Genomic DNA, 26367 nt, shown 5'->3' on the forward strand with positions numbered 1-26367 from the left:
CACTCATTCAGTTAGGGTTACTTATGTGTTACTTGTAAAAAAAAATAAAAAAAAATTCAGACAGAAGTGTGAGATTTTTTGAAGCTGATAGTGTCCCTTTAAGGATAGTACATGTGTAACAGGCCTTGTTCTCTATAGATTTGCCCCTTGTGTAGTCATTTACACCTGTGCAAAATGGGTGTAAAATGCTACATTTCTGATTTGGTAGCATTTTGCACCTGTTTTGCACAGAGGTATGTGGCTACACAAGACTCAAGGGAGGGGACAATCAGCAGGGGCGGCTCTACAAATTTGGCCGCCCCAAGCAATCATGCCCGGGAGGCGCCCCCGAGCCGCGGGAGCAGCGGACCTCCCGCAGGCATGACTGCGGAGGGTCCGCTGGTCGCGCGGCTCGGCTGGACCTCCCGCAGCTGCGGGCAGTTCGCTGGTCCAGTGGCTCCAGTTGAGCTGCCGCAGGCATGCCTGCGGGAGGTCCAGCCGAGCCGCGGGACTAGCGAACCGTCCGCAGTCATGCCTGCGGGAGGTCCACTGGAGCCGCCAGCCGAGCGTCCCCTCCGCAGTCATGCCTGCGGCAGGTCCGCTGCTCCCGGGGCTCCGGTGGACCTCCCGCAGGCATGACTGCGGCAGGTCCGCCGGCCCAGCCTGCCGCCCCCCCGGGAAAGGGCCGCCCCAGGCGGGTGCTTGCCCCGCTGGGCTCTGGAGCCGGCCCTGACAATCAGGACTGAAGTGTCTCCATAACTGCAGTTAAACTGGATTAGAGCCACCATATGTACTATGGGCTGGATTTGCCTCTTGCTTACACTGGTGTAAATGGGAGTAACTCCAGTGAAGTCAATGAGGTTACTCTGGTGCAAGTGAGATGAGACAAGACTCTCTGAAATTTCAATCAATTTGTAGAATTTAACACATAATTCTTCCAGGCACTACAGTGACTCTGGGTAGGATTCCTTCCTCATGTAAACGGGTGTAATTCCCACTTTAGTCAATACATTTACACCAACATAAAAACAGCTAGAGAGGAGAATCAGGCCCCCGGCTTCATTTTCCTTTTTAAGCCAGAGCATGGAGATTCAACACTAAGTTATCTCCATGTCCCACTGCAAAACACACAGACTCGTAGATGCTCAAAGATCAATGTTCAGTTTTTTGTACAGGTGCCAGAAGAGTTAAGCAGGCAATGTGAATGTTTGGATAAACAAAACCTTAAAACACTGCCATTTGGGAATGTTTTTCAGCAGTACGCTGCCAGACCTGGCTGGGGGAACACTGTGCTATAGTTGCATCTGAGGTGCATCTTTCTATTTCATAATTGCTAACATGAGGATGTTTCTGTTTCCACCTGGAAAAAAGAAAACCCTGATTCCCGATCACACACATGCTCAAGCGATTATGTTCTGTACATTCTCTCTCCTCCCAGCACACACATTACAGGATGTATGGGGACAAGACTGCAAGTTTACTTAAATCAGATATAGCATCCTCAGGGATAAATATACTGTATTCAGTACATCCACTGTTTAAAAGGGGGGGGAAAAGAAAGATGAGTTTAGTCCAGTTTTACCCTCCCAATGTGCTGTTATTAGTTTTCAGTTTATAACCTCTTCATGGCTACATATCACTCCTGCATCTTCTTTGTGGGAGCAGTTGTTTTTGCCGATGTCTGCGTGTGTGCATTCCAGCAGGTTCTTCTCCTGCCCAGTGCACTCAACATCATCAAGAAGAATCCGAAGCGAACGTCCTTCCCCAAACTCCGCTCTCTTGGTTGCCCTGACAACATAAGGGAACCCTAACTGGCGACACACCACAGCTGCCGCCTTGGAGTTCCACAAGTCGTCACATACAGTGCCCCACTCTCCGTTGATGTAAATCTCCACCCTTCCCCGGTCCCTTCCTCGTGCTTGCCTGTTCATCAGTCGCACTGCACCATTCACGAGCTGTGGGGGTGACAGAGTGCTGGGAGGTTTGTTTTTCCTTCTCTGCCCTCTCCTTTCCCCACTCTTCCCCCCTTTCCTGGACTTCGGGGGTTTGGTTGTTGGTGTTCTGGAGGTCACCTGCACTCTATTTTGATTCCTTAGAAGGTTCAAGATTTGTTCCACCCAGTCTGGAGTAGTGGCACGGGGTGTTTCGGAAGTTGGCCTACCCCTTCTTGGGGCTTTGGTGGTGGTCCTTAATCTAGGCCGTTGGGTTGGTGTTTTCACAATCAGTTCTTATTGGGGGAAAAACAGAGGTAACAATAATGAGTCTATAAAGCTAGTACAATAGTTTAAAATGACTACATAAAAACAGTGCTAACTTATAGCTCCACTGTATTTAACTTCTCTAATGGAGTTTGCTTTCTTGATCCTGTTGAGTAGTTAAACCAACATTGCATCAGCTAAAAGTTTCCAGTGCTTTTAAGAATGTCTGGCTGCTGGAGATGACTGCACTGTTCAATGCCAATAAATAGGACAAAAAAGGAAACATTACCAAATTTCCATGCACAGTTTACTGACAGAACTTTAATGCGTGGACACATCAAGAGTCAGACTTGCTAAAGACTTCTGGCAAGAAACAGAATTCTCTCCCTATACCTCTTGTCCCTGCAGAAAGCATTTTTAAAGCCATGCTTCTATTTCTGCTGTCCTCTTCATTACTAATGATTGGATCATTACCAGATTGTGAGAGCTCCAGCCTCCCCACTGTGCCAGATACTTTATTCAGTGTGGCTGGAATCACAAACATTCACAATCAATTCTCTCTGGTAACTGGAATGTACAAAAAGAGCTGAGTTGCCAGGACAACGCATAAAACAGTGGGTTTTTTTAAAACAGCCTTGAACTGCAAAGGGCTGGACATATTTTACTATTGCAGCTTCCAGGAATTACTGGACTTGCTTATTCATTCTATTTTTAAGTTAAAAATAAATATAGGCTAGTCAAAAGGATAGTTGCTTTATTCAGAATAATAAATAAACCAAGGAGCTCTCACAACGTTATGTATATTTGCAAAGATGTCAAAATTCTGCTGTTTAGCTTACAGACTTCCCCTCCAACCTCACTCATCATCCTTTTTAATATACAGAGGGAAAAAAGTGTCAAAAAACACCACCCTCTCCTAAATAACCCACATTCTCGACTGACCAAGATTTGGAGGGGCTCAATTTTTGGAACATCCTCCCAGAATCCCACGTGTTGGCAGGGGGGCCCTGTTTGTAGCATGAAAAGCATTCCCTATTCTGAAAGCTCAGTTTCTAAAGACAGAAAATAAATTGGGGAAACTGACAATACAGAGAAGAGATTATTACACTCTGGAAACTTACACATTATTGGGTTTAGGGCCTGATTTCACAATGCACTCAGCAATTCTGGAGCTCACTAATTGATAAAGTCTATCATTATGCAATACTACATTTAGTAACAGGCAATCAATAGGGACTGGAAGGTTTGCATCAGCCAGAAGTTCAGCTGACTATCTGACTGAACTGAATCTTTTGAGAGCATTTTCCTCTTCCTTTCCCGTCCTCTAAGTAACAATGGCTCAGATCCAATCTCTCCCAATGAGCTACTTTCCAGTCCTCTAATAACAAGATTTTTCACCCCCTGAAGTGCTTCTGCCTATTCAGCGGTACTCCAAAATCCACTGTTTTCCTAGTGGAAAGCACTGTAGAATTCAAGATTGCAGTGCAGAGATGGCAACAGGCAGGGTTTAAATTCTCACAGACTATTTCCCAGAGCCTGAGGGCTTCTGCCCCGCAGCCACAGGAGGGGGCAGGGCTCAGTGCTTCTGCCCTACCGGAATATTTACCCGAGCTCTGCTCTGAACGGCTCCGGCTGAATTTAAGCCCTGGCACAGGGAATCCACACTGCTCTTAATGAACTGGTCATATTGCTATCTACCACGGAAAGGGAAGATCGGAGGGAATGGGAAAAAGTCATGTAAGGAGGGACAGTCTAAGCTGAATGTTTAGTATGTCTATCCTAGGTACTTATATGGCTTCCCACCACCAGGGTATCAGAGTGCCTCACAATCTTGAATGTATTTATCCTCACAACACTCCTGTGAGGAAGGGGAGCGCTGCTATCCCCGTTTTACTGACGCGGAACTGAGGCACAGAAAAACTAAGGAGAGGTCTATACCACAAACTTAAATTGGTATAACTATATTGCTCAGGGGTGTGAAAAATCCGCACCCCAACCGATGCTGTTATATCAACCTAACTCCCAGTGTAGACAGCACGATGTTGACAGGAGAAGATCTACATAGCTACTACCTCTCACAGAGGTGGATTAACTATGCCGAGAGAAGAAGCCCTCCCATCAGCATAGGTAGTGTCTTCACTGTGTTTTAAGTGTAGACCTGCCTTCAGTGACTTGCCCAAGGTTACACAGGAAGTCTGTAGCACAAGAGGGAATTGAACCAGCCTCTCTTAAGTCCTAGGCTAGTGCCCCAACCATCCTTCCACTCCTTATATTAAAAAGGAGTAGGTAGAAATTAATTTTAATTATAGACTGGGGCCGAGACTCTGGATGGTTTGCACATTCAAAAAGACAATGCTGGTTTTGAGTTTATATTTACGGATTAAAAATAAGGAGCAACAACAATACTCACTCTCCTTCGGCACAAACTTTATGAGCCTGCTTTTCACTTTCACTGACAAAGGCTCAACCCGGCATTTTCCTGGGGGTGCTCTCCTGTGAAAGAGGAGCACAGACAATGCAGGATGAATTGCTTTCCAATGGTATCAGCAGCATTCTTTGTTTCCATTGCTTTTCAATGAATTTCGCACTTGTGGAAAAAAAGTCTATTTAAACGACCCAAATAAACTCTTATACCCCACTTCTCAAAATCCTATTCACTCTGTATAGCAGAGATCTCAAATATTCACAAGCATGTGCAATATTTTGATAGCATTTTCTTTATCATTGCTGAATCCATGAAAGTACAAATCATTGGTGGGTTCAAGCAATACAGAAAGATATGAATCAAATTGAACAGAAAAAAGCATAAAGCTACATGTTTGTTGGATAGCTGAAATGAATGTCATGTTCACATGCAAGTTTCCAAGTCATCTCCATAGAAACAAGATGGCATGCAATCATTTATATATTTAAAACAAAAATACACTTCACTTTGGACCACAATTCACACAATAGAAAGGAGCCAGAAAGAATGATTTAAAATGGAAAATAAAAAGAATCTGGAATTTGTCCCTGACAGCAAGTTAACAGTTTAAATGGCATCATAGATGCAATTCACTTCAAATTAGATTTTTACATTGAGTCCCTTTTAAAGAAACATTCTCCTAAAATGCTACATTCATTTATCTCAAGCTTGTTACCCATAGCAGTGTCCCTCACTTTTGAGAAGTTACACCCAGTAGATAGCCACTTTTTCCTCTAATATTTGGTTTGTTAATTTCAGTGCTTCTGAGAATTTTCAAATTAGTGCAACAGTTGGATAATGCAGTCTGACTATTTGCATGCACACATGCAGCAACTAATCCCTACATAATTAGAGTCGTTTGCATCTGCTGTGTCTGGAAAGAAGACTGCAGTAGCCAGACATGAAGAATAGCTCTCTCACTTATTGACTTGAGGATACTATACTTTTGTAAGCCCTTATACAAATCTTTATTTTTCCACTGTTATGCTCTATAATGAGTACTACTAAGGAGACCTTCATTTATAACTTATCGATTGCCTGTTGAGTTCTGTTTTTCAAAATGTTAAATGTTTCTATGTGATTTGATACTAATAAGCATTGTACTTTGTATTTTAAAAAGTGATGCCCATGGTTTTAAGATGCTGGTTTGTACCATGGAAACGGCAAGCATCTTTTTAATACATTCTGTGATATGCAGGAAATATTCTAAATTGTTTCAGTTGATGGGCAATGATAGGATCGAAAAAGTACTAGTCTGCAAAGGAGTCAGAGGAAAAAAGAAAAGGGTGAAGTTCTGGAATTCAGAAGTTACCAATATACAATCAGAAAGTAGAGATATTCTCTGGAAATATGGAGTTTTCCCATGCAGACTTGAAAAAGATGCTCAGAGAGCTGATGCCCAAATTTAGTTTATTTTAAATAAGCACACGTCTTAAAAAGCCCACTGGGTGCATTTATCTGAAGGCATTATTTGGTCCTTCAATAGTCATGTTTTAATTAAATTAAAATCTATAAATCCTCCCCAAGATTCTCCTACATTATTAATGTCCCAAATACAACAACTTCATGCAATAGCATAAGATCCCGAAAGTGAAGCCCTAGTCTTCATGCCACTGTCCAAGCTAGTTCCACCGTTACACCAAAAGCATAAATGGCAAAAAGTAAATTCAGTTTTTATTTTATTTTTTCTGTTTTAGTTATAGAAAGTGGTGGTGTTGATATCAGGCTGGGCTGCGCCCTTTAATTCACATAGAGAGGCCCCTTTGTGGACATGGGTCTCACACCTCCCCTGCAGAAGATGTCGGCCAGCTGCAGAAGGCGCTCTGTAGAGGTGGACTTCGTGCAGGAGGGAACAGGGAGTAGACGGGCCTGTCGGTAACATATCAACCACCTTGACAAAGGCAGCATCAGTTTGGGCAGAAGTCGTGAGGCTCCATTGTCCCCTAATACAGCAGCCTCTGAGAGACTCGAGTCCCACAAAACCAGCTGCCTGCTTTTCAAGCTGACACTGAATAACCCTCACACCCAGGTAAGGCATACAACCCCCTTCAAAGCAAATCCGTGGATCACACACCAATACAGACTCCAACTCTGTGGAAACCTGGAGCATCCACTAGGAAGCTTACTCACAACTCTCTAATATGAAGCCAGTCCCTGTTTACACTGGTTTACTCTTTAACAAGGGACGAAGGTGAAACAAGAGCAATTTATTTCAGCCATAACCATCAATCACATTTGAACCCAGGTCCACTGAACCAAAATGTAGATTTTGTAACAAGAGCATTTCTTACCGTGAGGTGTCTACTATTTTGTAAACTACTCCATTAGGAGCGGTGGCACTTGGTACTCCAGTAGACATGAAGTAAAGTTCTCCTTAGAAAAATAAGTAAGAATTACTGTCTGGGAAGAGAAACCTGTTATGTAACCTATGCGTCCAATCGAAAAGATTGAATTTAAAATACAACAAACAGACAGAGAATAGGCTACGTACAAAGAATTATTCTATGAAAATATTAAAATAATTGGAGAAAATAGATTTTTATGAGGACAAATTTGATTAAATAAATTAGTTACAGATTATTCACACAGCTCTACCTGCCAGAGAGAATTTTATGTCAAAACTCACTGATTTCCTTCACACACACCCCTCTCCTCCCACCACACACTTCATTCACCAGCCTGCCTGCTGGAAAAGCTATACTTTGGGTTCCTCAACCCTGCCTCACGGTGACTGGCTTCAGGCCTGTTGCTGAGGATATTCCCTGGGTTCCCCATCCCCAAAGTGCAGAGAGAAGGGGAGAGAGAAACAGGCACAGACCTGCTGGTTGGGAGAAGCCTTGACCTGCCAGACCCCCTAAAGCATCTCTATGCATGTAGTGAAGAGAAGGGGAAGCAGCAGAAGGAGAGTTGAGATCTAAGAAATCATGGGTGTGGGTGGGAATCAAGGAGAAACCTTGTGTGCAAAATCCTGAGGTCTTTACTCTGATTTTGCTTGGGTATAATCCCAACTGCATAGGGAACCTCAAGATTTGCCCCTGGATTTTAATCAAATTTTGCCATGACTCATCAATATTTTTTTCAGACATTTAACCTGAAAATAGTCACTGCTCTACTAATGAGGTTAACTGTGCACAGGACCCACGCACATAACCTGACTTTTATGCATGCAGAACATATCCACCCATACACTAGCACCAGAGAGCTGATTTGGGACCTTCCTTCAATTTTATGCAAATACCACAAGTACACGAAAAAGATTTGTGGTTTGCCATTGCACAGGAGCCTGTTTTCCACTCGTCAACGTAGTAATCCTGAAAACAAGCATTTTAGTAAGGGAAGGCCCACTCAAATAACTGACTGGTAAAGTCATAAACAAACATCTCCGGACAGCAAAAGGGCCCAAGAGAAGATTATACCCTGAACTCAGTAGAGGAAAATATTAATTTAGTGATACCTTTTCTTTCCATTATACTGAAACGAATACATAGGAAGAACTAAACCTGTTAACAGATTATAAACCTGATACTCCATTGCACCTTGTACAGTCACTTATTCCAGTGCAATGTAAGTGTAAAATGCTGCAGAATGGTAGTATTTTACATCCACTTTGCACTCCACTGGGTACGTCCACACTGTGTTTTAAAAAACCTAGCAGTGAGTCTCAGAGCCTGGGTCTACAGTCTTGGGTTTGCGCTGTGGTGCTAAAAACAGCAGTGTAGTTGTTGTGGTTTGGGTTGGAGCGCTGGCTCTGAAGCCTAGGGAGGGAATAGGCTAATTATGTCAATAAAGGGCTTTATTTTTAAATATAAAAAAGGGAAAAAATTTTACATTCAGTTATTCAATTGCATCCAGCCTGCATTAATACCAAACATTGTCTACTCAACTGTCCAGGAACAACAAAGAGTTATAAAACCATACCTCAGGGATTGTGGCAGGAGTCATTGTGATCAGAAGCCAACAAGACTTACATTACAATGGCTAAGAGCACAAACTCCTAAATTTCAATGTAGTGCATGCTGCTGCTTGGCAACCATGCTAAACATTTGTGGAGTGACTCTAATTCGTCTACTGCTATGAACTGTAGTGTGCTTATCCTTACTTCAGTCCCACATAATAAACAATATGAATGTACTAACAGTTGACCAGTGTCAAGTTTCCCCTTCAGATCCTCTTCTGCCCCCGTTTCATATCATAAGAAATCACTCTTGTAACATACAAAGCCAGTAGCTTAATCTGAAGCCTTTCCACAAATAAAATTATTTAAAAATGAAGCCAAATACTTTACCTGCTACCTGAGCAAAACTCTCATTGACTCCAGTGGAAGTCCCTCCCTCCAATGGGAGGGATGGCTCAGTGGTTTGAATATTGGCCTCCTAAACCCAGGGTTGTGAATTCAATCCTTGAGGCCACTTAGGGATCTGGGGCAAAATCAGTACTTGGCCCTGCCTAGTGAAGGCAGGGGGTTGGACTCAATGACCCTTCAGGGTCCCTTCCAGTTCTATGAGAGAGGTATATCTCCATATATTTAAAAGCAAAGATACAATTGTTTGCAATTCACATATTGCAAAATACTAAAACAGTGTACAACTTCCATTGTTTCACTCCAAAAGGAGATTTACAATATTCAAGGCCAGCATGAGCAGGTTTCACTGTCACCACTCATTGTGTCTAATTTTGTCAGACATTAATAGTGTCCAGTCCAGATCCCTAAGTGAGCCAAAAGCATAAGCATGTTGTATCAAACACCAGACTCCTTTCATTTTTACCGTCAACCTGGTGGCTACCCAGTTGCATCTACACTGCAATAAAAAAACCCAAAAAACCTGGCGTTGAATCCCAGAGCCCGGGTTAATTGATTCGAGCTTGCAGGGCTTGGGCTGTGGGGCTAAAAACAGCATTGTGGACATTCCGGCTTGGTCTTTTGCCCAGGCTCTGAGAACTTTCCCCCTCATAGGATTTCAGAGCCCAGGCTCTAGCCTGAGCCCAAACATCTACACTGCACTTTTTAGCCCTGCTGCCCTCGCCTCATGAGTCTGAGTCAGCTGACCCTGGCCAGCCCCAAATCATGCTGTGGTTCTTTTATTGCTGTGTAGATGCACTCCCGTATATTTCCTACGGCTTTTTCAAATTGGAGATTAAGGTTCCCTCTAAGTGATGTTTTAACATATTTGCCCCCAGGCATTTGCTCCCCTCCAAATGACAATGTGGCAGATGGTAATGCAAATGGATCTACAGTAAAAATAAATACATTAATAGGCAAGCAACCTTCTCCCAAAACTGCTGATGGGCTCCTCATTGCATGGTACACTGGCCACTTAAGGAGTAGAACACGGCCTGAACAGCATGACAATTTTTTTTTTTTGGTAGCTGCAAGAACTTGGGAGTCCAATTTTTCAAAGTTTGGGCACATTCTGGATCTTACCTGAACCACCCTCCAGAATGTGTGCCTCTTAACCTAAAAAGTTATTCTCATTCCAAGGTGTTTTGCTCTGAAGATAAAATACAACCGCACTGTTCAGTGTAATACTATATGATTACCTGCCTCATCTTCAGCAAAAGAGATGATGTACTGATAATAATTATTGATAAGCCCAGGGAACACGCAAGTTTGTCCTGTTCCCATGCAAATTTCAGTGTACTGCCATTCTCCAGTAGAACGCTTCTCTTTCAATGACATTAAACGTCTGTGAGACAAAATAATTTGCATCAGGCAACTGAGACAGATACTTTTGATCTAATAGTACCAAATGGGATAATTAAAAGAGTGCCCAATCCTATGATGGATGTGTGCTCTCCACTCACATTAGATTCAATAGAAATGAAAGGGGATGAACACTTAATAGGACCAGAAGCATGAAGATACATGGGCACAGACTCTCACAGGTATTTAGGTTCCTAACTCCCATTAATTTCAATGGGAGTTAGGCACCTCCTGTGACTAGAAATACCTCCTATGGCTGGACAGTGCAATGCATTAAAGATGCACCAAAATACAGAATGGTCATTTACTCTCCTTTTATGGTTTTAAATCAATGTCAAAGCCACATGCATTCACATGTACTGACACCACGTGAATCAGCAACATCTACTGCTACTGTGATAATCATATACCTTCATAACAACATGGAAGAATGATTACATAAAAACATGTTATGTGAGTCATTTGTAATAAGCAATAAGGGTTTGTACTCAGAATAAACCAAGCAAAGAGCAGTAAGTCAGCGAGGGTTACACTGCAGAAGCACTTGCAGGCGTATGGAGCAAAAATGGAGGATTTCAGCTGGGGCTAATGCTTGCTGAGCGACTGGACTTACCCACTCATAAAATCACCAAATATGTACAGCCCATTCAGGTTTGGAGACTCACAACCCCGATAGACATAGCCTCCTATAACAGATTTCCCCATTTTGTGTGGATAAGCATAAATTGGAAGCACATCATCTGTAGAGGGGAGAAGATATTGTGTCTTGCTTTGTTTTAAGTATGATACAGAATAGCTGTTCTATCAATAAAATGATAGCTGGTTACTAGACAGGGATGTGTACTATCAAGTTCCCGTCCAGCTTCTTGTTCTGTGCTAAATCAACAACTGAATGGAGTCAAATTTATTTTTATTACACTTTGGCCTTTCAGGTCTCTTCTCCCAAATGGCTGTGATAACTAGGGGCTCCTTACTAAGGAACTGACCCAGTACTTAAATTATTTTGTACACTTAACGGTGGACCTAAAGGCTCTGTGATTAGCTCCATGCTGTCATGGGAGATGCCTAGCTGTATTCCTGAGCCTGGTCTCTCCCCTCTAGAACGGGGCTGCAGGCATGAAAGAAACAGCATATTCACAACCCTGTCAGAGGGAAACTCTCATGTCACTCTGAAGCAGAGGAACTTAACCTTGAAGAGCCACAAAATAATTGCAGTGAGACATCCTGACAGCGTTGCCATAGTTGATGCAAAATCTTCATGAAATCACCACAAAACATCGCCAGGGTAGAGAGTCATTTTGTGGCTCACTAGGGCTCCATCTTAAGTTTCCTCACTCCCCTCCCTCTCTCCTCCCAAACTCCTGAATATAGGGACAGAGGGCACATGTATATGGGGCAAGAGGGCATGCATTTCTCCTCTCTATCCCTCTTCTCCCTCACAGCAGCTAGGAAATTGGAGAAGGGAACTGTATTTCTCTCCCCATCCTGTTTTCCCCACACCTATTTGCTGGGAATCCAAAGGGCTCAGCACTTTCCTGCAGTCTCTCAGCGAGTACTCCCACGACTGGCGATTGGCTCTGGGAGAGCCTTGAATGGCAGCTTGACACTCAACCTGCTGCACTAGAGCCTCATCTCTCTGAAGTGACTGCCGTAGCTGAGATAAAATGGGCACTGATGAGACCTGAAGGGAATCCTAGGCAGCCCTCTTCTGTCAACAAATGTAACTCTCTGCCTTGGGAAGATGATGGTACTGTGGGTGAGGAAGGCTAGATGGGAAATCCCTTGTTGAGGACAAGAAAATTAATGAGCTGTTTCCATAAAGAAAGCAGTTTACACAACATAACACTGGACCTGATCTTGAGAGCTGCCAAGCTCTTCCCACTCCCCTTAACCATATGATGCATTCATGTATTGTAAGGGTCAGGGCAGATGGGAAGCCATGCTGTATCATTTTTATATACCCATCTAAAGTAGTTACTTCTGACAACTCAACTTTTTTTTATTTTAAAGAATCTATGAAAGCATCAGAAACTGTTCTGAACCCACCGTGTCACTGATAAAGAGGTTCCCATTAATGTAGCTTAAGTAACTGACACACAGAAAGGCATTAAAAGGACACTCAAAAGGCTATTTTTTCAGTGGCAGAAGGAAGAGAATTCAGACTTAAAATGTGCCACGTCCTTTCTGACCCATTAACCCACATTTTATAGCTCTTAACGTCCTTTCCTATGTATCAATTTCCTTATATTTAAATTCATAGGAAGACGATGTTTATATGGCAAAAAGAAAAAAGTAGGGTGTTGAACAACATAAAAACACAATGGGCCAGATGCGTGGCTGGTGTAAACTGATGTCACTCCATTGGCTACAGCCTGCAGTGAAGCTATGCCAATTTACTCCCACTGAAACTGTGGCCCAAAATCCAGACACATTTATGGCATGGCGTGCCCTGAGATTTACTATGTTGACCAAACTGTAGCAGACAGCATGTGTACTGAGCCCAAGTGTTAAAAATAAAAAGTTAAGAGTGTTTTCCTTTTGGGATTAAAAAAAATAAATCATCACATCATCATCATACAGAGTAGCCTTTTAAAAGCTGGCAGAGTGACCAATCCATGTAGGGGAATAATAGCTTGAAGAATCTCTCTTTATGAAACTAAACCATTTATAAGTTATGGAGATAAATAAGTAAAATGTCAATATCTCAGGGGCAAAGCAAATAGCTCTGACTTCCACAGACTTGCATAGAAGTGTTGCTTATGTAGCAAAAATGAAAATTGTCCCTCGTGCACAGGGCCGGCTCCAGACACCAGCTCAGCAAGCAGGTGCTTGGGGCGGCCAAGGGGAAAGGGGTGGCACGTCGGGCTCTTCGGCAGCGGGTCCTTTAGTCCCTCTCGGAGGGAAGGACCTGCCGCTGAAGAAGAAAGCAGCGCGCTGGTGCTTGGGGCAGCAAAAATCCTGGAGCCGGCCCTGCTCGTGCATATTTGTCCAAATCACAGACCCATCATGGCACAATTTGGTATAATGAGCAGCATATTTGGCTAAGAAGTGGAATAACCAGGGCATTAAAGTTCAGTTAATTTTTCTCAGAAATGGCAAACGTTTATAATGTAACTTCCCAAGTCAGTTTGCTCCCAGGATGAGGCTGTATATGCCAAGTTTAAACCCCAAAATATATGTTTGCAACTGCACAATCAGCCTGTGAAAGCAGAAGTCAATAATGGAAGTGCAGGCACCACCCAATATCAAGGTCATTTATTTAGAGTGTATAATTACCTAGTGAGGAATTGGTGCAAAGTTTCTTATCATAACAGCTGAATCCTTCCCTTGCTCTCCAGCCATAATTTTTTCCTTTCTCTATAATGTCAACTTCTTCAAATTTATTCTGTCCTACATCTCCGCAGAAAAGTCGCCCTTTCCCTTCCTTTGTGTAGGGTTCACCCCTATCGAAAGAGCAGCGCCACATATTTCTCACCCCGTATGCAAAGACTTCAGGTCGAGCTTTTGGGTCAGTAACAAAAGGGTTGTCTGGAGGGATTCTATAAAGAGGCCCACGGTCATTATTGTCCACATTGATCCGTAACACCTTGCCTAGCAATGTTGATCTGTATTTTTTCAAAAGAGAGAGAGGGAAAAAGACAGCACTCTCTTAAACACATATTCTTAACCAAAGATAAGTGTTTTTTTTGTAAATGCAGTCTAATATTTCATAATTTCTATTTCAGAAAACATAAGTCTTTCAGTGCATCAAAAATTAATGTAGTTGAAGTTTATGGGAGCCAACCTACGCAGTTTAAAGTAAGCTAGAACTTTGCCAAGGGCTTTAATGAGGGCAGGATTTAGTCTTATATACAAAAGAAAAACTGATTTAAGTTAAAAATTAAGGCCCTGATTCTGCAAACATTCACACATTTCACTTTAAGCATCTGAAGAGATCTATAGACCTCAGTGAGACTGCTATGGGAGAAAAGTTCAATTGGCAGGTTAGCATTTGCAGGACTGTAGCCTAAGTGAATGTATTGCTCATGAAAAATGCCAGATGGACGGAAACCCTCTATTTATCGTCAGAATAGGTAGCAGCAGCAGTGCAAGCTTCCTCACCAAGATCCAGCAGTGAAGATTAATGGGATCACCTCCAGGGTGAGGGCAGTTTCCTTACCCAATCAGACATTGGCCTCTTTGCTGCCAACAAGGGTGCCAGTTGTGGTGGAGCTTTTTGTTATCTGGATATTTGTACTTAAGCAACTGGACCAAGACCATCTATCTCATTTTGCATGGGCCACTGAACAGCCTTCATATATGACTTTTTGGGACTACCAACGTGGCAGATTTAAACTGGTGTCTTGGAAGTGAAAAGCTCTATAGTCCCCATCTAGATCCTAGAAAACTGGGCTCAGTTCAGTATATTGTAGCTAAAAATTGGGTTCGTGTTTCAGATTTTAATAGCTCTTTAAAAAACACATTAGTTACTGTTGTAATGTAAATTAGCATCATAACAATGCTTAATATGCAAAGAAAAGGTTGCAGTAACACAGCTTCCTATACAGTAACAAGATTTATGACAGCACTTGGTTCATTATGGCAATTATATTACATACCGAAAGAATAACGAAAATGAAATGCGGTGCATAGTCAGCAGCTAATTTCCAAATGTAAGTATTGTGGGTGTTTGTTCAGAATTGCAAAATGGCATAATCTAGATTAGGGAAGAGCTCCGTTCTGAATTATTTATTTTTAAATGAAGACATTTTGGTTTAATGGAAACATGGTCTAATGGATAAGCCACAGGACTTGGAGTCAACATATCTAGGTTTTATTGCATTATAGCATGAAATTAAAACCAAAGGCATTTTCTATAATTCCTGTAATTTTTACCTTCAAAAGACAAGAATGCTGCTTTAATGTCTGTTGAGGAAACTGAAATTACACATTTAAGGAAACAATAAACATAACTAGAAAAATACAGTTCCTCTCCCATGGCTTATCTCTTCTACTTCACTCCCACTCCCCTACACACACACCAAGTTGCACACAGATTTAGAGGCTCATACTTGTTTTGAGCATTTCCAAACGTCCCAAAAGGATCTCCAGCCATGCCTCCATCCCCAGTAAATATGTAAAGATAACCATCATCTCCAAAGAGTAGCTCTCCTCCATTGTGATTGGAAGCTGGCTCTTCTACCTCCAGAATTATCCTGATCATAAACAGGAATGAAGCATTATCAATATTGGGTAAGTTATAATCAAAAGGCTCAGTAGCCTAAGTACAGCATTTGAGACATGAAACTGTATGTGGACCAGGAAAAACACAAATCTTCCTCCAGACCCTGGTTATAGAATTTTGCTTTGTCCTCACTCTAGAGAAATCAGAGATGTTTCTTTTACATGCTACCCACAGTGGGCCAGCTTTTGATTTCAAACACGCTATTTTTTGAGCCATATAGTGTTGTGCACTAGTCATCTGGAATCCCAAATGGTGCAACAGGGCAGACACAGTTGATTTTATTATTTTAGATAAATTCACAACACTTTTAATGATATGGAACCATCACATTGTGCAGTAAGGAACCTGTGTAACCATGTGACCTTATTTTTTTTTGTTACACCTGTCGTCCCCCTCTTCGTGCCTTTTGTTTGTTGCTTCTCGTTTGCAATCAGACTGTAAGCTATAAGGTGCAGGGCCGAGGTCTACCTGTGCATTTGCAAAGTGCCTGGCACAACATGGCTATAATTCTGACTAGAGCGTTCAGAGCTACTTCTTTACAAATATTAAATAATAATAATAAAACTCAAGGCTTGAGGCACAAACTATTAAGGAGAATTACAGGTGCATATTTCACTTGCTCCTGGAATCTGTAAATTACTGAACCACAAACTTAAATGATTTTTAAAGGGACATCCTTAACATATTCACACTCTGTCAACACAAATATTCTGATTACTGTTCAAAGCAACAGCTAACATTTTTGTTAACTGAAAGAAATTTGAGGAAAGAAATCTGTTTTCAGCTTGTTTACTTTGTGCATTTGGCATCACTTTAAGTATAGCAAACAGTTAAATATAAGAAAACATGATTAAAAAATACACATTCTAGCAGTGTGATTCAGGGACAAGTGTAACACTTGAAATGTATTTTACTTCCTTATTTAAAAAAAACCTATATTTCAAGTTGACAGTCTCTAATATGTGTAAAAATAATTGATCAGATAACAACAAATCGCAGTATCTTCCATTAATGTTGTCCCCTCTCTTTCTGAAAGATCCTAAAGTGCCCTATAAACAGAAGAACTAGCCATGTAGGGATCAATTCATCCACCACTAAACTTCATCATCTCTAGAATGGAGTAGCTGTTCGACAGCACATCAAGACACTATCCACGTGTAAAAGTGAAGAAGGATACTGTAAGCAATAGGAACCTGCTTTCTGTTCAGCTGCTCCCAAAGCAAAGGGATTCTGCAGTACAGCAAGACAAACTGAGTTATTAATAAACCTGAAGGCAAACAGAATATATAAATTCTGCTAATGGAACCCCACGCAGGGTTACAGGCCTGACTATCCATCTCTGGACAATATCCACACTGAAGTCAATGGAAGCCTTGCCAAAGTAAGGACAGCAGGACCAGGCTTTGCTTTTTTCAGGTTGCAGCATGAATCTATTTGTGTAATGAACATTGTAGTAGTTATGGAAGAGGTTACAAACTTAGAGCCTGATGGGCCTTCATTCAACAGGACAGCACGAGAGTAAACGTTTGCAGGTTTAGGCCCGATTCATTTCTCAAGGCTCTTCTGTCCACATCTAAATACCTTTTAAAAACTCACTTCTGCCATTCTGCCTATAGGGAACTAAGTTGACGTATATAAACTGTTGTTCCTCTTCCCCTAGCCTCTGTCTGTCACTAGATTGTGACTGCTTTGGAGCAAGGATCCTCATTTTTGAGTGTTTGGAAAGTACCTAACACACTGTGGGTGCTAGCCTGACCTCCTGAGGTCCCTTCCAACCCTGATATTCTATGATTCTATATTAAAATAAATAATATTCAGTGCTCTCATAAAACTGTAATTTTCTGGACCTACACCAGATTATAAAAACTTTATAAACCAGTCCTACTTTGTCCTACATGCAAAACTTCAATTATCTTTGCACTGTAGGTGCAGAGCAACAGCAGAATTAGATTAGCTAACTCAGAATCTGTAAAACATTTTAAATAAGAAAAATATAGCTATGCTTAAAAATAGTGCAGTTAATATGTTTGGCCTGTGCCTTAATTCTGTACATTAAGCAATGAAACACCAACATTTATGAAACCAAAACCTTACACTGACTTCAATGATGCCTTGTTTTAGAAGAACAGGATGCTCCAATTCACTGTAATGCAAACTTTTAAAATGTATAAGATTATTACATGCAAAACATATTCTTTTTAAATAATACTGTATGCATTTCACACATTTCATAACTTACTGTGCATATTTTGGTTTGGCATATATAGTAATTAGAGTTATCTTATATAGTGTCTCATACAAATGTATCTCAGGATGTTGCATAATTATTACACATTTCTATCTAGTTACGTATTTATAGGGTCCCCCATTACCATGGTATCTCAGCACCTCATAATATTTAATTAATTTATCCTCACAACACCCTGTGAGGTAGAAATGAGGTATTAATTCCTATTTTACAGATGGGAAACTGAGGCACAGAGCGGCTAAGTGATCTGTCCAAGGTCACAGGGGAAGTCGGTGGCAGAGCAGAGACTTGAAATGAGCTCTCCCAAGCCCTAATCTAGTACCCATCAACCATCCTTTCTCTGAATGTTGTGCCTATAAGAGTAATAAATAATAACAGATACTATAGCTGCAGAATTATACAACACTTCAGGGTAGCTGAAGATACTGACAGGCACTGAGAAGAGATTTTAGGAGGACATTTTAAAAGAGATGGATAGTCAAAACAGATACAGACAAAACAGAGATATAGAGAGGCTGTCTATGAAGGCACTAGCACAGGAGAAAGCCCTTTCATATCAATGTGTGTGAGATTGTGGGGAGGGAAGGAAAGGAAGTGTATGACAGATGAGCATATGAAGTGGCAAATAAGGTGGTTTTCAGAGCTTCTGCTTTAAGAGTGATGAATTAAAATATTATTTTCTAGTAACTTTAAATGTGCTGAGTTGATGAGCCCAAAATGTGCTCATAACAGTGTGATTATAGGAAGAGCAAGGCAAATTCAAATAAATACAACTGTATTTATTTCATTCCAAAATATACATATTTATTTGAATGCACACACCATAGGAATGCACCATCACTCAGCTAAGCATACTGGGTCAAATTAATCTTTGGTGTAACATCGCTGACTTCATTTATATTGACTTCAGTGACATTCCAGTAGGGATGAATTTGACTCACATAGTGCAGAAGTATACTTGAATGTGCGGTCAAGGTTTCTCTCGCTCCTTTTTCTTTCTTACGCAGTAGTCAAACCAAGGAAATTAAATGCAAAAAACTTTAAGAAACATTACAGTTAAATCTTTAGATGTTGAACAGTTAGGAAAGTCAAATGTTTTATTCCAGGGCAACTGTAATTCATCCGCATTGAACATGTATCTTTTATACCTAAATACATACCTGTGCAAAATGCAGCAGGTACAATTACTCTTGGGGGAAGGGTTTTGAATTTTCTAATCTTTGTACATTAAAATAAAATCTTAATTATGAATTAATGACCTTTTTCCCCTTTAAAGTTACAGCATAAATAGACTAGGACTTACTTCATATAAAATTAGAATGAAAGAGCAATATTAAGCCAAATTAATCTTATTTATTATGTTAGCAGGCCTTTAAAAATGCAAGAAATTTTCTTTGAAATCTTAAATAAATTTGACAGATAAATGTGCATACAATACCTTTCAGAACCATGGTCCAAAGTATTCATGTCATCAGGAGAAATTCTGAACTCACTTATTCGGATTCTCTCTTCAAAGTGAACTTCAACTGAATAGTAGACATACACTTTACCATTAAATTTGAATTTAGGATGGAAGACAATACCTAGAAAACCTCTCTCGTCTCCTTCCCAAGGTGAGGTAAGTACGGCTTCACTGATGTTCAGAAATGGCTTTTCCAGCCTTGACCGATCTGGGAGGTAGGTCCAAACTAAACCAACTTGTTCGGCAATGAAAAATCTGTGAGTTCCATCATTTGCATGCACCATAGCAACAGGATTCCGCAGACCATTAGCTACCTCTAATAGGCACAACTGGAGACAGCCCTCTGAGTCGGCAGTTACTAACCCAAGGTTTTGATTAAGATTCTGATTTACCAGCAGGCGAGGGAAACAATAGTCCACATCATCAAGTGACAAATAGCGGCAGAACTTTGCCATATTGTTTTCCAGGGCTAATAATTCTTTGTCCGTAGAGAGATAGCGAAACATGGACCTGCATTTTTGCCACATCTGCTCACAGTATTCTTGGCAAAGTCCTGCCACTGTCCGCAAGGGAGTGGAAGGATCCTCAGCATCATACAAGTGAGCAGCATAGGGGGAGCATTCCTACAGAAAGAGAGGAAACCTCAGTCACTTCACAATGTGGCTGAAAAAATGTCACCAAAATACGAAAATTTACCTTATCACAACAACATGCATGTGAATCACTATGCAAATATATTTACATATATAAAGATCTCAGACCTCTGAAAATGATTCATCCCAACAATTGAGGTAATAACCTTAAATAGAGATGGTGGGAGCCAGGTTTCAATGAGAGTTCTCAAATGTGGATTCAGGTATTCAAGCCTGAGTGCCAACACATAAAAATTGGACCCAGGCTCATGGGTATGCTTAGTGTACATCACGCCCATGTCCTAACAGAGGAAAAGTGAAGTTTTGTGTTACAGGCTCTATTATCCAAAGATAGAGAGTCACCATTGCTTTACTCCAGCTTAATGCTGGAGCACCTGCATTGAAATCATGGAGTTACATCTGTAACTATAAAACTAGACCAAACACTGAAGAATCAGCTCCCAAAATTTCCACATTGAAAGAAGTAGCAACTGAGCCATAGCTTTCTATAGCTTCCATTCCTCTTCATCTGATAAAGGCATGCACTGCTGTGCCAGCAACAGAGTGAGGGCCACAGATCTGTGAGCACAAACTACATTTGATTACCCAACTACCTAACTAGCAAATGCAAATGCACCTTGAGACCGTTAAACTAGATTGTAAACATTTAGGGTAGAGACTGTTCATGCTATGAGTAGGACCCTACCAAATTCACGGCCATGAAAAACATATCACGGTCTGTGAAATCTGGTCTTTTGTGTGCTTTTACCCTAATCTATACAGATTTCACAGGGGAGACCAGCATTTCTCAAACTGGGGCTCCTGACCCAAAAGGGAGTTGCAGGGGGATCACAAGGTTATTTTAGGAGGGTTGCGGTATTACCATCCTCACTTCTGCACGGCTTTCAAAGCTGGGCGGCCAGAAAGTGGCAACTGTTGGCCAGGATCCAAGCTCTGAAGGCAGCATCCCACCAGCAGGAGTGCAGAAGGAAAGGTGGCAATACCACACCATGCCACCCTTACTTCTGCACTGCTGCCTTCTGAGCTGGGCGGCTGGAGAGTGGCGGCTGCTGACTGAAGGCCCAGCTGTGCAGGCAGCAGCACAGAAGTAAGGGTTGCAATACCATACCAGGCCATCCTTACTTCTGTGCTGCTGCTGGCGGCGGCTCTGGCTTCAGAGCTGGGCTCCTGGCCAGCAGCTGCCGCTCTCCAGCTGCCTAGCTCTGAAGATAGAACTGCCGCCAGCAACAGTGCAGAAGTAAGGGTAACAGTACTACAACCCCCATACAATAACCTTGCCCCCTTCAAACTCTTTTTTGGGTCAGGACCCTTGCAATTACAACATAGTGAAATTTCAGATTTAAATAGCTGAAATCATGAAATTTATGATTTTTAAAATCCTATGACTATGAAATTGACCAAAATGGACCATGAATTTGGTAGGGCCCCAGCTATGAGATGTTACAGTGCCCATCATGAAAGGGTTCCAATCCAGACTGGGCCCTTTGGTAGCTACCGCAACACAAATAAACAGCAGTATATGAAGATACCCTGCCTAAGAACTGAATCAAATTCATATAAGGGTTATCTGTCACAAGCACATTTTCTTGACATAGACCAGGGGTCGGCAACCGGTGGCTCGCGGCTCGCCAGGGTAAGCACCCTGGCGGGCCGGCCCGGTTTGTTTATCTGCCACGTCGGCAAGTTCGGCCGATCGCGGCTCCCACTGGCCGCGGTTCGCGGTCCCAGGCCAATGCGGGAGGCAGGAAGCCTCGGCCAGAACATCCCTCGGCTCGCGCCGCTTCCTGCCTCCTGCATTGGCCTGGGACCGCGAACCGCGGCCAGTGGGAGCCGCGATCGGCCGAACTTGCCGACACGGCAGATAAACAAACCGGGCCGGCCCGCCAGGGTGCTTACCCTGGCGAGCCGCCGGTTGCCGACCCCTGACATAGACTCATAGACTTTAAGGTCAGAAGGGACCATTATGATCATCTAGTCTGACCTCCTGCACAATGCAGGCCACAGAATCCCACCCATACACTTCTATAACAAACCCCTAGCCTATGTCTGAGTTATCGAAGTCCCCAAATTGCAGTTGAAGACCTCAAGCTGCAGAGAATCCTCCAGAAAGTGACCCGTGCCCCATGCTGCAGAGGAAGGCGAAAAACCTCCAGGGCCTCTGCCAATCTATAAGTCACTTAAATCCAGAAAACTACTTGTCTCTTACAAACTGACCAAAACATCCAGTTCTCTTGGTTTTCAGGTGCTTTTTTCTTGTTAAGTAATAATATATTACTTTCCACTTCTAATACACCTTCCAGCCAAAGATATTAAAGTGCTCTATAACAATGCAATAAGCCTCAGTTGGTAAGGATTTTTATTTTCAAGTGATAGATAAGTAAATTGAGAAAAAGAGAGGATCAATGATTTATCACATATCACCAAGCAAGTCCGTGGTATAGCTGGGAAAAGAAACCAACTCTCTTGAATAAATTTGTGCTTTAATTATAGGGCCACACTTCTCCTAAGCAAAATAGGCTTAATAAAAAAACCAAAACAACAACAACAACATACAGTTTAGATCATTAGTCAATGATGAAAAGAAAAAAACATCCAAGATACCTATATTTAAATTAGCTGGTAAATATACACAATAGTAATACACACAATATTTCATTTTTTTAACAGTTCTGGCATCTCCCATAATAAAGCAAGGGACTATGTAACAGATCTGATTAGTGTGTAAAATAAGATTTCTTATTATGTCAGCCTATTCATTGTGAAATGAAGGTTATTATGCTGACTGCCCTTCAAATGAACAGCAATTAATGTGAACAAAAGGAGATTCAATGAGACAAAACACTAAAACTGCATACACGGATTGAGTAACTGCACACCAATTCACTTATGCAAATATAAAAGTGTGCAAGGCAAAGCAGATAAGCTGGCATATTTCCTGGTGCATTTGTTGTGGCCATGACTGAAAATTTGGTCTTAAAAGTCAAACCTTAATACAAAACAGCAAGAGAATTCCAACTTAAAGCTGTTATAGAATTCATATTGGCCACACATGCATAACTCACATTGACATCAATGGAGTTCCACACACATATGGAGAAGAAAACAGACTCATATTAAATGTTGTAGTACATATGGTTCTCTGACAGGATATCTCAAACCAGGCAGTCATCTTACACTCCGTATGTACCATACACCAATATTTTGGTTTCAATACAGCAGGGCAGAGCACATCCTGCAAGAAGGGAGGGTAGCAGGGGGCAGTGTCACCTGGCAAGGCAGAGCAGAGAAGGCCCCGCAGGGAGGGAGGGTAGCAGGGTGCAGTGTCACCTGTACGCACAGGGCAGAGCAGGCCCCGCAGGGAGGGAGGGTAGCAGGGTGCAGTGTCACCTGGCAGAGCAGAGCAGAGCAGGGCAGAGCATGTCCTGCAAGAAGGGAGGGTAGCAGGGGGCAGTGTCACCTGGCAAGGCAGAGCAGAGAAGGCCCCGCAGGGAGGGAGGGTAGCAGGGTGCAGTGTCACCTGTACGCACAGGGCAGAGCAGGCCCCGCAGGGAGGGAGGGTAGCAGGGTGCAGTGTCACCTGGCAGAGCAGAGCAGAGAAGGCCCCGCAGGGAGGGAGGGTAGCAGGGTGCAGTGTCACCTGGCAGAGCAGAGCAGAGCAGAGCAGAGCAGGGCAGAGCACGTCCTGCAAGGAGGGAGGGTAGCAGGGGGCAGTGTCACCTGGCAGAGCAGACCCGACCCTGCAGGGAGGGAGGGATGGTAGCAGGGGACAGGGTCACCTGGCAGAGCAGGGCAGACCCGGCCCCGCAGGGAGGGAGGGATGGTAGCAGGGTGCAGTGTCACCTGGCAGAGCAGAGCAGACCCGGCCCCGCAGGGAGGGAGTGTAGCAGGGGCAGTGTCACCTGGCAGAGCAGGGCAGACCCGGCCCCGCAGGGAGGGAGGGAGGGTAGCAGGGGCAGTGTCACCTGGCAGAGCAGGGCAGACCCGGCCCCGCAGGGAGGGAGGGTAGCAGGGGCAGTGTCACCTGGCAGAGCATGGCAGACCCGGCCCCGCAGGGAGGGAGGGAGGGAGGGTAGCAGGGGCAGTGTCACCTGGCAGAGCAGGGAAGACCCGGCCCCGCAGGGAGGGAGGGAGGGTAGCAGGGGCAGTGTCACCTGGCAGAGCAGGGCAGACCCGGCCCCGCAGGGAGGGAGGGAGAGTAGCAGGGGCAGTGTCACCTGGCAGAGCAGGGCAGACCCGGCCCCGCAGGGAGGGAGGGAGGGTGGTAGGGGGCAGTGTCACCTGGCAGAGCAGGGCAGACCCGGCCCCGCAGGGAGGGAGGGAGGGTAGCAGGGGCAGTGTCACCTGGCAGAGCAGGGCAGACCTGGCCCCGCAGGGAGGGAGGGAGGGTAGCAGGGGCAGTGTCACCTGGCAGAGCATGGCAGACCCGGCCCCGCAGGGAGGGAGGGAGGGTAGCAGGGGGCAGTGTCACCTGGCAGAGCAGGGCAGACCCGGCCCCGCAGGGAGGGAGGGAGGGAGGGTAGCAGGGGCAGTGTCACCTGGCAGAGCAGGGCAGACCCGGCCCCGCAGGGAGGGAGGGAGGGTAGCGGGGGCAGTGTCACCTGGCAGAGCATGGCAGACCCGGCCCCGCAGGGAGGGAGGGAGGGAGGGTAGCAGGGGCAGTGTCACCTGGCAGAGCAGGTCCTGCAGGTGGCTGGCGCAGGCGGCGTACACAGGCTGGGCCAGGCGGCCGCTGATGCTGTAGTACCGCTCCATCAGCGCCCGGTCCTGCCCCGCGTCGCAGCAGCCGAAGTCCGAGTACTGCACGCAGAAGTCCAGCGGCTGCGGCGGCCTGAAGGGCGGCTTGAAGTCCAGGCACTGCGGGTGCGGGCGCACCTGGCCCAGCCCGGCCAGCAGCAGCAGCAGCAGCGCCAGGAGCGGGGGCCGCTGCCCCGGCCTGGCCCCCCGGGGACCCGACGCCGGCGCCGCCCTGCCATGTGCCATGCTGGGCGCTGGGCTCAGTGCGGCCCCCGCGCGCTCACACGCCGCTCCAGGGCGGGCTCGGGTTATGCAATCCCCGGGCCGCCCCTTTGGCTGCACCTCGCCCGGCCGCTCCCACCCCTCCGGCGCTGGGGGCAGCCTGGCCGCACCGGAACCCAGCGGGCCAGCAGAGGCGAGTCCCCGGCCGCCGGGGCGGGAGCTGGCCGGTCCCGCTCTGTGCTGCTAACGGTTCCCTAGGGCCGGGGGCCCCGGAGTCAGGCTGAAGCGCCGCCCCGGCCCTGGGCAGAGCCAAGAGCAGCTGCAGGGAAGGAAGCGCATGTGGAAGAAGCAACTTTGGCGAAGAAATTCTGGGCTGCGGCTCGGCGCGGGAGGGAGGGAGGGGGGAGACTAACTCCACAGAGCTCGGGGCTGTGAGCAGGTCCCGCCCCAGCCCATGGCGACACATAAAACCCCACGGTGACATAGGTGCTGCGGTGGCACTTCAGATACTACAGCCATGGGAGGGATGCTCCCAACGCCACCTCCACAACTGGCCATGGCTAGAATTCCTCACTCCAGCTCACGCTGTCTACACCAGGGACTCAGTCAGCTTAGCTACATGGGGATTTTTCACACCCTGTGCGACAGAGTTTTTAGTATTGTCCGGCCCGAAGAGACGTATTTAGGTCAACTTAACCCCCAGTGTAGACACCACTAGGTGGATGGAAGAATTCTAGCTACTGCCTCACAGAGACAAAGGGGGAGGGATAGCTCAGTGGTTTGAGCATTGGCCTGCTAAACTCAGGGTTGTGAGCTCAATTGTTGAGGGGGCCATTTAGGGATATGGGGCAAAAATCTGTCTGATTTAGTTGGGGATTGGCCCTGCTTTGAGGAGGGGGTTGGACTAGATGACCTCCTGAGGTCTCTTCCATCCCTGATATTCTTTGATTAACTACAGTGATGGAAAAAGCCCTTCTGTTGCTGAAGCAAGTGTCTTCACAGGTTGCCAACCCTCTCAGATTGGCTGGGAATCTCCTGGTATCAGCCTCAATCTCCCAGAAAATGTGGGAGATTTTAATAGGCCAAAAGTCCACTTGATAGCGCAGTGGCGCTAAGGCAGGTTCCACGTGGCTCCCTGAAGCAGCTGGCATGTCTCTAGGCACAGGGGCAATCAGAGAGGCTCTACGTGCTGCCCCCACCCAGAGCGCTGGCTCCACAGCTCCTATTGGCTAGGAACTGCAGCCATAGTGCAGAAAAATCCACACTCCCAAGTGACGCAGTTAAGTTGATCTAAGTCCCCAGTGTAGACAGCATTAGGTCAACAGGAGAATTCTGTCAACCTAGCTACTGCCTCTTGGGGAGGTGGATTACCTAAGCAGATGGAAGAATCCCTCCTGTTAGTGTAAGTTCTGTCTACACTGGAGCTGGGGAAAGTCGCCTCATTCTCTGGCCGCCACAGCCCTGCGTGTCCCAAATTCCCCC

The 26367-nt window shown here is 44.5% G+C and overlaps 1 protein-coding gene across 1 annotated transcript; it reads right to left on the bottom strand.

Moving 5' to 3' along the window:
* Positions 1 to 588: 588 nt before the first annotated feature.
* Positions 589 to 24909, bottom strand: HHIPL1 (HHIP like 1). Its single transcript, XM_045016985.1, has 9 exons — positions 24595 to 24909; positions 19253 to 19899; positions 15394 to 15537; positions 13619 to 13947; positions 10956 to 11082; positions 10180 to 10325; positions 6933 to 7014; positions 4588 to 4670; positions 589 to 2206 (listed from the first exon to the last, which is right to left on the bottom strand). The coding sequence occupies exons 1-9, from the start codon at positions 24907 to 24909 to the stop codon at positions 1587 to 1589; spliced, it is 2493 nt and encodes an 830-aa protein (XP_044872920.1). The 3' UTR covers positions 589 to 1586.
* Between the last annotated feature and the right edge of the window lie 1458 nt (positions 24910 to 26367).

This window comes from Mauremys mutica, chromosome 4 (assembly GCF_020497125.1).
Source record: "Mauremys mutica isolate MM-2020 ecotype Southern chromosome 4, ASM2049712v1, whole genome shotgun sequence".
In the NCBI taxonomy this organism is placed as follows: Eukaryota; Metazoa; Chordata; order Testudines; family Geoemydidae; genus Mauremys; species Mauremys mutica.

Excerpts from the sequence above, each read along its gene's own strand:
- HHIPL1 (XM_045016985.1), bottom strand. The coding sequence starts at position 24,909 with ATGGCACATGGCAGGGCGGCGCCGGCGTCGGGTCCCCGGGGGGCCAGG. Across the intron at positions 19,900-24,594 it reads TGCAGGACCTGCTCTGCCAG|GAATGCTCCCCCTATGCTGC; the intron begins GTGACACTGCCC and ends CTCTTTCTGTAG. Across the intron at positions 7,015-10,179 it reads TTTTGCTGAAGATGAGGCAG|GAGAACTTTACTTCATGTCT; the intron begins GTAATCATATAG and ends TATTTTTCTAAG.